This window comes from Xenopus tropicalis, chromosome 4 (genome assembly GCF_000004195.4).
Source record: "Xenopus tropicalis strain Nigerian chromosome 4, UCB_Xtro_10.0, whole genome shotgun sequence".
NCBI lineage: Eukaryota > Metazoa > Chordata > Amphibia > Anura > Pipidae > Xenopus > Xenopus tropicalis.
Window position 1 is genome coordinate 12984439 of NC_030680.2, and position 12716 is coordinate 12997154.

Genomic DNA, 12716 nt, shown 5'->3' on the forward strand with positions numbered 1-12716 from the left:
GCTGAGTGGAAAGGCCTGAGACAGAGGTAACTGCAAGAGGTGGTTAGCAGGCAAGCTTAGCCAGGACCAATATTATTAATAGGAAAAAAACATATAAATAATGGAAGGCCTGTATTTTTTTTCCACAGGAGGTGGCAGCCCTAACTGACCCATGCCTTGGGTTGAACTGACAGCAGATCTGCGGGAAGGCAACTTACCTCCATTTGCTACCTGAAAGCAGTGATGGAAAAAACTGCCATAAAAAACAACATTTTTGGTGTTCTCCTATGACTGTATAACAGTAGTTCCCAAACTGCGCCTCTCAGGTGAGATATCAGGATGATGCTCTCCTATGGAAGCATGAAGCCCACATTGTAGTTCATATTAAAGTGAGTTTTGGAGTGAACATGTATTTGCTAACCTAGATTTTCTTAGAGCTACAGTATGGCCAGGGGTGGGCCAAGCTCACCAGGTACCATAGGCAATCCGGGCGGCCACCTCGCCCCTGCACCTTCTTTGCCCCCGACCAGGGCCGGAACTAGGGGTAGGCAGAAGAGGCAGCTGCCTAGAGCGCAACGATTGGGGGGCACCAGGCAGGTACCTCTCCTGCCTACCCCTAGTGCTACTTTGTCATTGCCTCTGCCGCTTGTCATTAGCGGTGGAGGCAATTACCGATCTAATCGCACCACCCCCCCTGTACCTCCTCCTGTGCTTTGGTGCGCAAGCGCCGTTCGGGGGGAAGGGAGGTGGGCGGAGTTGGCCGACCGGGTTGCCTAGGGCGCCCGGTCGGCTTGGCCTGCCCCCGACGCTTATCATACTTGACAAGGATACGCAAAGTAGTGGTAGCTACCTGCCTGGCGCCCCCTCATCATTGTACCCTAGGCAGCTGCCACTTCTGCCTACCCCTAGTTCCGGCCCTGGCTATAGCTGAATGACTGAATGACCCCCATGTGTTCCTACACCTGTCACCTTGTTATGAGCTAAGGGGGACCTGACCAGGGTCGGACTGGGGGTTGCAGGGCCCACCGGGGCTTCTGCCCCAAGGGCCCTGCAGGTGCCCCTGCTGGCCGCGTCCCCTGCCCTCCCCCGCTGGCGCCCCCCTAACCCCCCGCAGGGTTTCCTACCCAACGTCCTCCCAGAGCGTGCATAAACGCATCAGGGGAGGAACAGTCGGGCAGGGGGGAGTGCTGCCAAGGGCCAGGTCTGGGCCGCCGGGGCCCACTAGGATTTTTTCCGGTGTCCCGGCGGCCCAGTCCGACCATGGCCCTGACCATAGGCTGGACTTCCAAAATAGGACTGGAACTAGAAAGTTCTGACAGACACTGCTGTATAACATTGCAGCAACACCATTATATCTTCATATCCAAAGGGTTACCGACCTCCCTAAGCCCAGGGAATGCACACAGCCCAGTTCCCAGTATCCGCCTGAGGTAAAATGTCACTCTCCCTCTTACAGAAGTAGCAGAGGTGTGTATAATTGTAATATAGGACACTGCCCTGGATATAGCGTTAACCTTTGTATGGAAAGTCCTGTGTGCTTTATATCATATATAAATACTTCTCTCCTAACATGTCTTAAATAATTCATTTGAATTATCGATAGGATTGTCCGCTTCTCATCTCACAGCCTGGTAATCCAGGTATTTGCCTACAGTACATAACCTGAGTGAATGTATAATCAGCAGCTAAAGGAAGATAAACCAGTATTATGGTAGATAGATACGTGCTGCCCGGAATCAGATATTCCTCTGATCCATGGGGCACTTCCTGTTTTTACTGCAGCACTTCCTGTTACAGCCATAACTAAACCATGTCGGTCATAGTTCCACTCAGTTTTGCGGGTTACATCTCAGGGCCCTGGACGCTCTGGGTTTTGTGATCTTTCCAGCTTTTCAGTAGCCACCTAACAGCGGCAGGGAGTGGGAGGCAGTCCACCATGTCCTTTTGTGCCAGGCTGTGGGCCAGGGTGCTGAGGCATCGCTCCTGCAGGGAGGGGAGAGTGGAGCATTGCAATCCCACGGCCAGCTCTGTGCCTGGAGAGGTGGAGGAGACCATAGGATATAATGGGGATTGTACCTGTTAATAAAATAGATTTGGTTCTGTAAATGCCATGTTTGGGCAATCATTAGACAAACATGAATGAATACCCTGTCAATTATAACGGAGCTTAGTATATCATCAGTTATAATCGTAGTGATGTAATTTCTGTCATGACATGACTGACTGAAACTTGTATATTATAATAAATAAAGTATTCCCTGTTGTAAAACATGAGAATATTAGAAGTGACCTTGAAGTTCCATGACCTGTATAAAAAGCTCGGCCTTTGTCTTTGTGCTTATATATGGTCATAGAACTCCTCAGTGACTTATAATATCCCTATATTTTACAATAGGGGGTGCTTTATTCACTGTGTGTAAAGTATTCAGCATTTTAATGCCCCTACAAAAACAAATGGCCCAGCGAGTCCTTCTCTCTTACGTGTGGTTGTGCACAGTGGGGCCCCACTAAGATTCTGAGGCCCTGCGCTTATACTGCTAAGGGGGGGTACCTTCTGCAGCCCTGTGAATGCCACGCCCAGGCTCTGCCGGTTCCTATAGAAGGCCAGCGTTCCTTCATCAATGTTCAAGTGCACTCCAATCACAGTCCCTTTCTCATAGAATGGCTCCGTGTATCGACGGCTGGTTCCCCCGTGCCAAGCGGTGCCTTTATATGACAGTCCCCAGCTTTCCGTATCCATTCCTGATAGGAGAAACATTAACTGCCAAATACAGTGCGTTTCGGGTCACTCTGTCTCATTGCCGAACGGCTGAGGATTCTGGTAGTTGTGGTTCAACCAGCAGGCTGCTAATCCTAATGCTGCTGTTGTTTGGTTTCAGTCCCCACAATGTTATATGTTGCTTTATTTTGCTATCTGCTGGTTAGTTGCTATGGATAACAAGACCTTCACAAACATTTTTAAACATTGTGCCATGTTTAGGTATTATTAAGTAGGTGTAATAAAGACACAGATTTCTGTCCTCTCACAACAACATTTCTTTAGTTAGCGGGAGGTTGTGATTTTAGAGATATGATGTTAGAGCGCCACCAAGTGTTTACAAAGGCCTGTGATCAACCCTAATCCACCACAGTTATGCCCAATTGCCCCCCTAATCCATCCAAATAAGAAGCCACCATTGGCACAACCCTCTCCATCAGTGCCAGTTTTGCCATAGTATTAATATTTGTATATATAGTTATGTATCTGTTGGTATAGATTGGTAAGTATAGGTTGTGTGTGCTGGGTTTACTTGGAAAGGTTGAACTTGATGGACTCTTTTTTCAACCCTATGTAACTATGTAACTATATAAAGCAATGTACCAACTGTGCCAATTTTTTTCCAGAATCTGCTGGTATTGGCCCCACCACTCCCAGTCACCTTTAGTGGTATTCCAGTTAGGAATGTAGTTGGGCCATGACTGGGTATGTAATTAGGCACGGCTGGGCATACTTTTAAATGAGTGCAATTAGGGCTTAGGCATTTGGCTAAACATACCTAAAAGGGTCATTCTTACCCAGTAAATTGACGAACTGAAAGTCCCCAGCATGCAGTGCGGCTCTGCCAGTCCCAACGCCAACCATGACTGAGAGTCCCGAGGGTGGTTCCAGGAACTCAATCTCCCAGTAGTGCTCTCCATGTAGGAACCCTGCTGGCAGAATACTTATATAACGGGGGTGCAGGAGAATATAAGGGCATATAAGGGAGAAGATCTATGGAGCCTCTGTATAGGGATATGTACCCAAAGGCTGTAGAGCAGTGTAGCCCAGAGGTCTCACATAATCAGGTCCCACTCAAATGAACTGAGCACAAAAGATTTTATTAGCCTCCATTGGGTACATATACAACTTAATGGGATCTATTTATATGTGCCAGCATGGTGTTAAGCCCCAGGATGGCACAGCACCCACACACCTTCAGATTTCACGCACCTGTACTCCCACGCATGCCAGCGGTGCCGCAGCTCTCCAGGACCGGGTCAGTATGGAAGTAGACCACTCTGTGGCAAGGAGATAGCTCAGTACCTGGGGTCTGGCAATGAGCATCCCACACCCATCTCCTGGGCACACACGTCCTGGGCATTGGAAGATCCAAGGATTCAGTCCTAAGGGAACAAAAGCAATTTGACAGTCAGTCACTGACACTCTGGGCCCCCCCAACCACATTCTGGCCCCCCCAACCACATTCTGGGCCCTCTAGAAGTCAGTCTGTTTGCTCTATAGTTACTTCTCTGGTTAAGTCTCTGCTATTATACCCCATAGCAGCTGTCTATGGCACCTTACAGCCTCTTATGTTGTTGTTGTTGTGGTTCAGCAGCAGGGAGGCGGCTGATTGGACGTCCCTGCTGTAGGAATGTGTGTGTCTGAGTGTTTGTTTGTCAGGCTAATCAGTGAAATGACGCATAGGGGCAGATGATGATGAGTCGGATTCCCTTAAACAGAGAGGAATGCTGACAGGGCTTGAGGCTGTGGGGGCGGCAGAGATTCTAAAGAAAAGTCAAAGTCTTGTTTATAGGAGTTGGAGCGAGAGAGAAAAAGAAGATATTTCCTAACATGAAGTATCGCAGAATTCATATTCTCTCTAGGATGTAATTGTAAGCTCTTGGGGGTAGCTCCTACCTTCATATGTCTGGTATTATATAATGACTGGCACCTTAGGAATAAAGGGATAAGGAGACCAATAGCTCAGGGTGCCAAGGAGGAGGATACAAAACCTGGGGCCGCCCAGATGGTTTGAACTACAACTCCCATTTCCATCCCAAGGGGGTTTGACTCCCAGAGGGTGTTGAGAGATGTAGTACGGCAGCTGGGGGCCCAGGAGAGAGATGTAGTACGGCAGCTGGGGGCCCAGGAGAGAGATGTAGTACAGAAGCTGGGGGCCCAGGAGAGAGATGTAGTACAGAAGCTGGGGGCCCAGGAGAGAGATGTAGTACAGAAGCTGGGGGCCCAGGAGAGAGATGTAGTACAGAAGCTGGGGGCCCAGGAGAGAGATGTAGTACAGAAGCTGGGGGCCCAGGAGAGAGATGTAGTACAGAAGCTGGGGGCCCAGGAGAGAGATGTAGTACAGAAGCTGGGGGCCCAGGAGAGAGATGTAGTACAGAAGCTGGGGGCCCAGGAGAGAGATGTAGTACAGAAGCTGGGGGCCCAGGGGAGAGATGTAGTACAGAAGCTGGGGGCCCAGGGGAGAGATGTAGTACAGAAGCTGGGGGCCCAGGAGAGAGATGTAGTACAGAAGCTGGGGGCCCAGGAGAGAGATGTAGTACAGAAGCTGGGGGCCCAGGGGAGAGATGTAGTACAGAAGCTGGGGGCCCAGGAGAGATGTAGTACAGAAGCTGGGGGCCCAGGAGAGATGTAGTACAGAAGCTGGGGGCCCAGGAGAGAGATGTAGTACAGAAGCTGGGGGCCCAGGAGAGATGTAGTACAGAAGCTGGGGGCCCAGGAGAGATGTAGTACAGAAGCTGGGGGCCCAGGAGAGAGATGTAGTACAGAAGCTGGGGGCCCAGGAGAGAGATGTAGTACAGAAGCTGGGGGCCCAGGAGAGAGATGTAGTACAGAAGCTGGGGGCCCAGGAGAGAGATGTAGTACAGAAGCTGGGGGCCCAGGAGAGAGATGTAGTACAGAAGCTGGGGGCCCAGGAGAGAGATGTAGTACAGAAGCTGGGGGCCCAGGAGAGATGTAGTACAGAAGCTGGGGGCCCAGGAGTTTAGTGTCCCATTACAATACAGTGAGTACAAGTGGCCCTACTGGGATGACTGGTTGCAAGACTGACAATAGAAAGTGTGTGTGGGGGGGGCGGGGGGGGCAGAAGCTGTAGACACCTTTGTAGTGCAGATATTGTGTAGGGTGGGTGTTGGGTGCTGCAGGGGAAGGTGCAGTTGTTTGCATTGGAGGAGGGTGAGGCACAGGTAGCTGTTAAATCACTGATAAACAGGAAAGCACATACCTTGCTATTAATATCACTTTATAGCGCCAACAAACTCCGCAGCGCAGTACAATATATATAAATCACATACAGATCCGCACTAACACAGCGGCTAAAGGGAAGACTTACATACATACAAGGCTGCGCCACAGAGCTGACAATCAGCAAGCCAATGTAAATGCCCGCAGCTGACACAGTGCATATTCCCTATGTAAGCCCCCCCCCCCAACCGACAGTTCCATTTGTAGGGCCCCCCCCCCCCTGATCAGCTGACCTGCCGGCGTTACCTGGGCTCAGTACGGGGGGCTCCGCTCCTGCCTTTCATCGGGGCTCTGTTCCTGCCGCTGCCGCCGGGCACTATCCCCAGAGCTTGTTATTCGCTTCTCGGGGTGAGTAGTTCTCATTGGTGGAGGCGTCGTTGGCCTTAGCCAATAGAATGCGGCATACAACCCAGCCCCCGGAGAGAGAGCGCTGATTGGCTACTGGTACTGCCTGCCACCGGTAAACAAGACAATATCCCAGAATGTGTACTGCACTCCTTGTTAACCCTTTCCCTGCCGCCGACCTCTGCCTTATTAACTCCTACCCTGCTTCACTGTACTTTGTCATGGAAAGTTCCAGTTGTAGTGCGCTCCTCCATTAACCCCTCCCTTTCTACTGCATTATTCCCCTCCATTAACTGCTTTCTGCCATCAAGCCACCTTGGTATATTTTACTCCTTTATTAACACTTTCCCTCCTGCCTACCTGGTTATACCCTATTAACCTAATCATCTCTCCTTTCTGTACAGTACCCCTCTGTTAAACAATTCCCTCCAGCAGGCCTGGACTTGCAATCTGTGGATTCTGGCAAATGCCAGGGGGGCTGTAAGGTGCCACAGACACTCACTATTTATTGGGCTGGGGGGGCTGTTTGTTCCTCTGGGTACTGGGAATGCCAGGGGGGCTGTAAGGTGCCACAGACAGTCACTATTTATTGGGCTGGGGGGGCTGTTTGTGCCTCTGGGTACTGGGAATGCCAGAGGGGCTGTAAGGTGCCACAGACACTCACTATTTATTGGGCTGGGGGGGCTGTTTGTGCCTCTGGGTACTGGGAATGCCAGGGGGGCTGTAAGGTGCCAAAGACAGTCACTATTTATTGGGCTGGGGGGGGCTGTTTGTGCCTCTGGGTACTGGGAATGCCAGGGGGGCTGTAAGGTGCCAAAGACAGTCACTATTTATTGGGCTGGGGGGGGCTGTTTGTGCCTCTGGGTACTGGGAATGCCAGGGGGGCTGTAAGGTGCCAAAGACAGTCACTATTTATTGGGCTGGGGGGGCTGTTTGTGCCTCTGGGTACTGGGAATGCCAGGGGGGCTGTAAGGTGCCACAGATAGTCACTATTTATTGGGCTGGGGGGCTGTTTGTGCCTCTGGGTACTGGGAATGCCAGGGGGGCTGTAAGGTGCCACAGACAGTCACTATTTATTGGGCTGGGGGGGGCTGTTTGTGCCTCTGGGTACTGGGAATGCCAGGGGGGCTGTAAGGTGCCACAGACACTCACTATTTATTGGGCTGGGGGGGGGCTGTTTGTGCCTCTGGGTACTGGGAATGCCAGGGGGGCTGTAAGGTGCCACAGACACTCACTATTTATTGGGCTGGGGGGGCTGTTTGTGCCTCTGGGTACTGGGAATGCCAGGGGGGCTGTAAGGTGCCACAGACACTCACTATTTATTGGGCTGGGGGGGCTGTTTGTGCCTCTGGGTACTGGGAATGCCAGGGGGGCTGTAAGGTGCCACAGACAGTCACTATTTATTGGGCTGGGGGGGCTGTTTGTGCCTCTGGGTACTGGGAATGCCAGGGGGGCTGTAAGGTGCCACAGACACTCACTATTTATTGGGCTGGGGGGCTGTTTGTGCCTCTGGGTACTGGGAATGCCAGGGGGGGCTGTAAGGTGCCACAGACACTCACTATTTATTGGGCTGGGGGGCTGTTTGTGCCTCTGGGTACTGGGAATGCCAGGGGGGCTGTAAGGTGCCACAGACAGTCACTATTTATTGGGCTGGGGGGCTGTTTGTGCCTCTGGGTACTGGGAATGCCAGGGGGGCTGTAAGGTGCCACAGACAGTCACTATTTATTGGGCTGGGGGGGCTGTTTGGGCCCCTGGGTACTGGGAATGACAGGGTCTATTTTGTATCCCAGTCCAGACCTGCCCTCCTATCTACACTATTCTACCCTTTTAACCCAAAAATCTTTCCTTTCTGAACCAAAACAGCAGCTGTGTAACTTGGTCGTGCTGGGCCCCCTTCAGAAAAAGCTTTTAAGAGGGCCCGGTGCGACCAGTCTCTGGCCCTGACTGTGCTGCGCCAGTATATTTAAGGTAGGAGAGAGGCCAGGGAGGGGGGACTAAAGCTGGCCATACCCGCACTAATGATGTTTCGTACGATATTCGGTGTGTGTATGGCGGCTCAACGAGGCGACCGATATTGCAAAAGGCTGCGGATATTGGTCGACTCCTCGATCGGGTGGGTTAAAGGAGAAGGAAAGGCTAAGTCACTTAGGGGTTCCAAAATGTTAGGCACCCCCAAGTGACTTAGATCACTTACCCTTTACCCCGGGCTGGTGCCCCTGTACAGAGAGAACAGCACCAGCCCGGGGTAGCAGCGATCGCTTCCTCCTTCCTTTTCGCTTGCGCACACATGCGCAGTAGAGTGAATAGTGGAACTTAAACATTTAAGTCGGCTTTTCACTCTACTGCGCATGTGCCAGCCCACGGATTTCGCCGGCAGAAGAGAAAGGAAGGAGAAAGCGCTCGCTACAGGTACCCCGGGCTGGTGCTTTTTTCTCCTAACAGGGGCACCAGCCCAGGGTACAAGGTAAGCGATCTAAGTCACTTGGGGGTGCCTAACATTTTGGCACCCCCAAGTGACTTAGCCTTTCCTTCCCCTTTAAAGATTTTGAATTTCTATTGTTTCTACCTCCATATCCAGCAATTCAGCCCTGAACGTCAGTGGAGGGTGAGAACGATCGTAGATCGAAATTGCTATGTGTGTGGCTGCCTTTATGTACAGCAGATACTATAGCCCAGGCTCTGCTGCATATATATAGTTACACCACTGCAAAACAGCCCAAACCCCCCCTGTATAACACCCCGGTCCCACCGCAACAGTGACCCGCCGTGACCCGAGGCACAGAACCCCCTCCCTATGTGCAAACGGCTCAGTATCTGCCCCGCTGGGGAGCACTGGGGCACACCCTCATGTCTCATCCCAGTGTTTGTCCATCCACTACTCCCCCTCAGGCACTAGCGCTCGCACACTCCCTGCACGTTCCCCTTCTCCCCTTTCATTAAACCAGACATGAACCAGAGCCAATGAGTGGGGTCATTCCAGGCTCCCGTAGGCAGGCCTAGCCCAGACACTGCTGTAAGAGCCCAGACCCCCACAGTGATACAGCACAGCTGCTCTACTGCCTGGCCTGCCCCTATACAATTGCAGGGCTACCATCTCATACATAATCTCACCTTGGACACTTGTGATTATGAACTGTGCATGTGGGGGTTGCTCTGCCTCCTTTGGGGGGTACATAATGTTTCTAGCAGACACACAATCCTTTGCTCATAGCTTGTACAGAGATATACCGTAAAACTATAACAGCATAGAATTCCTCTGTACTAAGCACAATTCAGCAGGAACAGCCCCCCAAGTTTGCTCATAGCCTGTACAGAGGGATACCATAAAACTATGGCAGCATAGGGATTCCCCTGTACTAAGCACAATTCAGCAGGAACAGCCCCCTAAGTTTGCCCATAGCCTGTACAGAGAGATACCATAAAACTATGGCAGCATAGGGATTCCCCTGTACTAAGCACAATTCAGCAGGAACAGCCCCCTAAGTTTGCTCATAGCCTGTACAGAGAGATACCATAAAACTATGGCAGCATAGGGATTCCCCTGTACTAAGCACAATTCAGCAGGAACAGCCCCCTAAGTTTGCCCATAGCCTGTACAGATACCATAAAACTATGGCAGCATAGGGATTCCCCTGTACTAAGCACAATTCAGCAGGAACAGCCCCCTAAGTTTGCTCATAGCCTGTACAGAGAGATACCATAAAACTATGGCAGCATAGGGATTCCCCTGTACTAAGCACAATTCAGCAGGAACAGCCCCCTAAGTTTGCTCATAGCCTGTACAGAGAGATACCATAAAACTATGGCAGCATAGGGATTCCCCTGTACTAAGCACAATTCAGCAGGAACAGCCCCCTAAGTTTGCTCATAGCCTGTACAGAGAGATACCATAAAACTATGGCACATAGGGATTCCCCTGTACTAAGCACAATTCAGTGGGAACAGCCCCCTAAGTTTGCTCATAGCCTGTACAGAGAGATACCATAAAACTATGGCAGCATAGGGATTCCCCTGTACTAAGCACAATTCAGCAGGAACAGCCCCCTAAGTTTGCTCATAGCCTGTACAGAGAGATACCATAAAACTATGGCACATAGGGATTCCCCTGTACTAAGCACAATTCAGCAGGAACAGCCCCCTAAGTTTGCTCATAGCCTGTACAGAGAGATACCATAAAACTATGGCACATAGGGATTCCCCTGTACTAAGCACAATTCAGTGGGAACAGCACCCTAAGTTTGCTTAGGAGGCAGCTATTCAAGTTGAACAAAGGAGAAAAGACACAGGTTACATAGCAGATAACCAAATCTTGGCTCCCTCTTTAAGCCAATGCACCAGACAATGGTTATTTGGGAAGTGGAAGAGACAGGACACACGTTGGAAAGACATAGATTTATTATATAGTACATATCTGAATTACATCTCTCTTCCCAGTGGATGCAATGGGTGTGAGTAGCAGCATAGAAACCTCCTAAGGTAGTGTATACTGAGAGCCAACCTGTAGCCTGCGGCTGAGCTGCTGCAGAACATCTTTACCCTCCTGTCACATCTGCAAGGGGCATATGCTGCTTTATTGAACTACAACTCCCATCAGCCTCTATGCAAGCAATAGTTCTCTTTTACACAGTTACAGTACCAGTTCCACCAGGGCAGGGTTATGAAACGGACCAGGAAGGAAGGGCTACTCGTTAGCTAACGAGGCTGCACAGTTCTGCTTTTGCACACAGGCAGGGTGGGATGGACTGGGCACTAATGCACAATATGATTTGTATGGGGATAGGGATCTCTTTCTATCTGACACCCACAAGGCCTATTCTTATACAGACTAGGGGCCAGCACAGAGACAGCTTTTGCCCGGAGCCCTCAGAAGGGGCCCCTTCATTAGAAAATGATAAATGTATATACAACATAGTGCAATTACTATTCATTTGTACTTGGGATAAGAAATTACATAGCAATCATACAGCAGTTCAACTACAACTTCCAACACGCCACATCGTTAACACTGAGGGTTGTAGCCCAACATTTTGGGGGGGTCCTAAAGTCCAAGATATGTTATTGTAGAAGAATACCTTTTGCTTGTTTCAAGGATACTGGTTCCGGCGGAGGAAATAGAAATCATAGAGCTGGTGCTTTTGTGCCAGCGCTGTAGATTCTATGTGCACGGCCCATAAAGGGTTAAAGGGGTTGTAAACCCAGCCTAGATGCCAAAAACATATATAGATGCAAGAAAATTCACCAATGAGAATTCTACTGATAAATAACTTCATTATAACTGCAAAAGAACTGACCAATGAGAAGTGTCAGGCCCCTTGCTGGTACCTTACATATAGAGATAATGATGGCATTTTCCCCTCATTATATGGCACAGGAATCAGACATGGGGATAAGGGCAGACTTGTTCAGTGCTGGGAAACTGGGTTTAATGCTCCCAACTCCAATTGCAGGAACAGAGAACATGGAGCCGGATTTATACAGATCAGCTGGGATTCTCATTGGGGGATTTTATGCATTTTAAAGCAGTTGCTGGCTGTGGGGATTTGGGGAAAAGTTTTATTGTGCGATATTGCTTTAAGAATACAAACCAGATATTGCTGGACTACAGCTCCCAGCATGCCTCACCCTTCATTATATGTTACATTATTCTGGGATTTGTAGTCCAGCAACAACTGAGTAAAGTTTGGTTGAGCAGTGCAGCAGGGTTTACATCCACTTTGACAACTGCTGCTCCCAGATGATGAGATTGCTCTCAAATGTTAATCATTGTTCCAAATCAGGGGCACACACATGGGGCAGGCAACTAGGAAACCCATGAATACTTGCAAGCCTGGAAATGGCAGGTTTGGGGTTAGTAAGCAACTGACCTGTGCCAAGTGAGTGGTGCCATTAACCCGTCCCCCCCACTTTGACATCAGCAGCTGCAACTTGTGATTAATACAAGGGGAGCTTATTTGCACATATATTGGCAGTTTAGTGGTGCAGTGGGTGACAATGTTGCCTTGCATCGCTGGGGTCCTAGGACTGATTCCAGCCAGGGCTCTATCTGCAAGGAGTGTGTGTATGTTCTCCACATGTTGGTGTGGGTTTCCTTTGGGCACCCCTATATTGACCATAGTGTGCTTGAATGTGATAGGGACCTTTTACTGTAAGCTCCACTGGGGCTAATGGTAATGTGACAGCGCCTTAGATTGTAAGCTCCACTGGGACAGGGGCTGATGGGAATGGGATAGGGACCTTAGATTGTAAGCTCACTGGGGCAGGTACTGATGGGAATGTGACAGTGCCTTAGATTGTAAGCTCCACTGGGGCAGGGGTGACAGAAAGTAAGTATAGTCTCTATACAAAATGTCAGCACTATGGAAATAAATAAAAGTAACTGTGTGCAAGTTGC

The 12716-nt window shown here is 50.0% G+C and overlaps 1 protein-coding gene across 3 annotated transcripts; it reads right to left on the bottom strand.

Moving 5' to 3' along the window:
* Positions 1 to 1046: 1046 nt before the first annotated feature.
* On the bottom strand, positions 1047 to 6333 carry LOC100497319 (SPRY domain-containing SOCS box protein 3). Of its 3 annotated transcripts, none has more exons than XM_002934099.5 (5): positions 6227 to 6333; positions 3950 to 4122; positions 3535 to 3666; positions 2531 to 2721; positions 1047 to 2055 (listed from the first exon to the last, which is right to left on the bottom strand). In XM_002934099.5, exons 1-5 carry the CDS (start codon positions 6262 to 6264, stop codon positions 1822 to 1824), a joined length of 768 nt encoding a protein of 255 aa, XP_002934145.1. In that variant the 5' UTR covers positions 6265 to 6333; the 3' UTR covers positions 1047 to 1821. The 3 variants fall into 3 exon arrangements, with proteins under 3 accessions (XP_002934145.1, XP_004913445.1, XP_031756336.1); XM_004913388.4 differs by having other exon boundaries at positions 6214 to 6328; XM_031900476.1 differs by lacking the exon at positions 6227 to 6333 and adding an exon at positions 4245 to 5736.
* Between the last annotated feature and the right edge of the window lie 6383 nt (positions 6334 to 12716).